General features: G+C 42.3%; 1 protein-coding gene across 1 annotated transcript in view; it reads left to right on the top strand.

The window, feature by feature from the left end:
• IRS4 (insulin receptor substrate 4) overlaps positions 1–214 on the top strand; it is a 3897-nt gene extending 3683 nt beyond the window's left edge. Inside the window, exon 2 of the mRNA XM_026451992.1 lies at positions 1–214. Within this exon, the coding sequence (XP_026307777.1) occupies positions 1–214 (214 nt within the window).
• Positions 215–563: the final 349 nt, after the last annotated feature.

Genomic DNA, 563 nt, shown 5'->3' on the forward strand with positions numbered 1-563 from the left:
CGGAGCCCACAACCCATCTGCAAACCTTGCCAGAGGTGAGAACCAGGCTGGCGGGGCTGCCGCTGCAGCTGCCGCTCCGGAACCACCACCTCGCAGTCGCCGGGTGCCAAGACCCCCGGAGAGAGAAGATTCTGACGACGACGACGACACTTACGTGAGAATGAATTTTACCAGACCTGATAACCAGTTCGACTCTCCCAAAAGAGGTCGGTAATTTTAGAATTAATTTCCCTAAAGAGAATGGTCATTGTCTAATGATTCGATGCGCTACAGTCTACAGTGTTAGGGATAATATTTCATTAACTGGTGCTATTCGACATGGAGGATAGAATTCAGGTTTAATTATTCACACAATGCCTTTTTGATCTTTGCAAAAATTTGTTTTTATCTAATCAATTTCTTCATCTGGACAGAACTGATTATCATTTAAACATTGGTTCTACTTTGTTAGGAGTAGTTAAAACGCAGACATATAGTATAAGGATACTTTCAAACATCCTTCCCCATCATTTAATGATAATGTAAAGCAGGGTGTAGTAAATTGGGTTCCACCAACTAATTTT

This window comes from Piliocolobus tephrosceles, chromosome 12 (assembly GCF_002776525.5).
Source record: "Piliocolobus tephrosceles isolate RC106 chromosome 12, ASM277652v3, whole genome shotgun sequence".
Lineage (NCBI taxonomy): Eukaryota > Metazoa > Chordata > Mammalia > Primates > Cercopithecidae > Piliocolobus > Piliocolobus tephrosceles.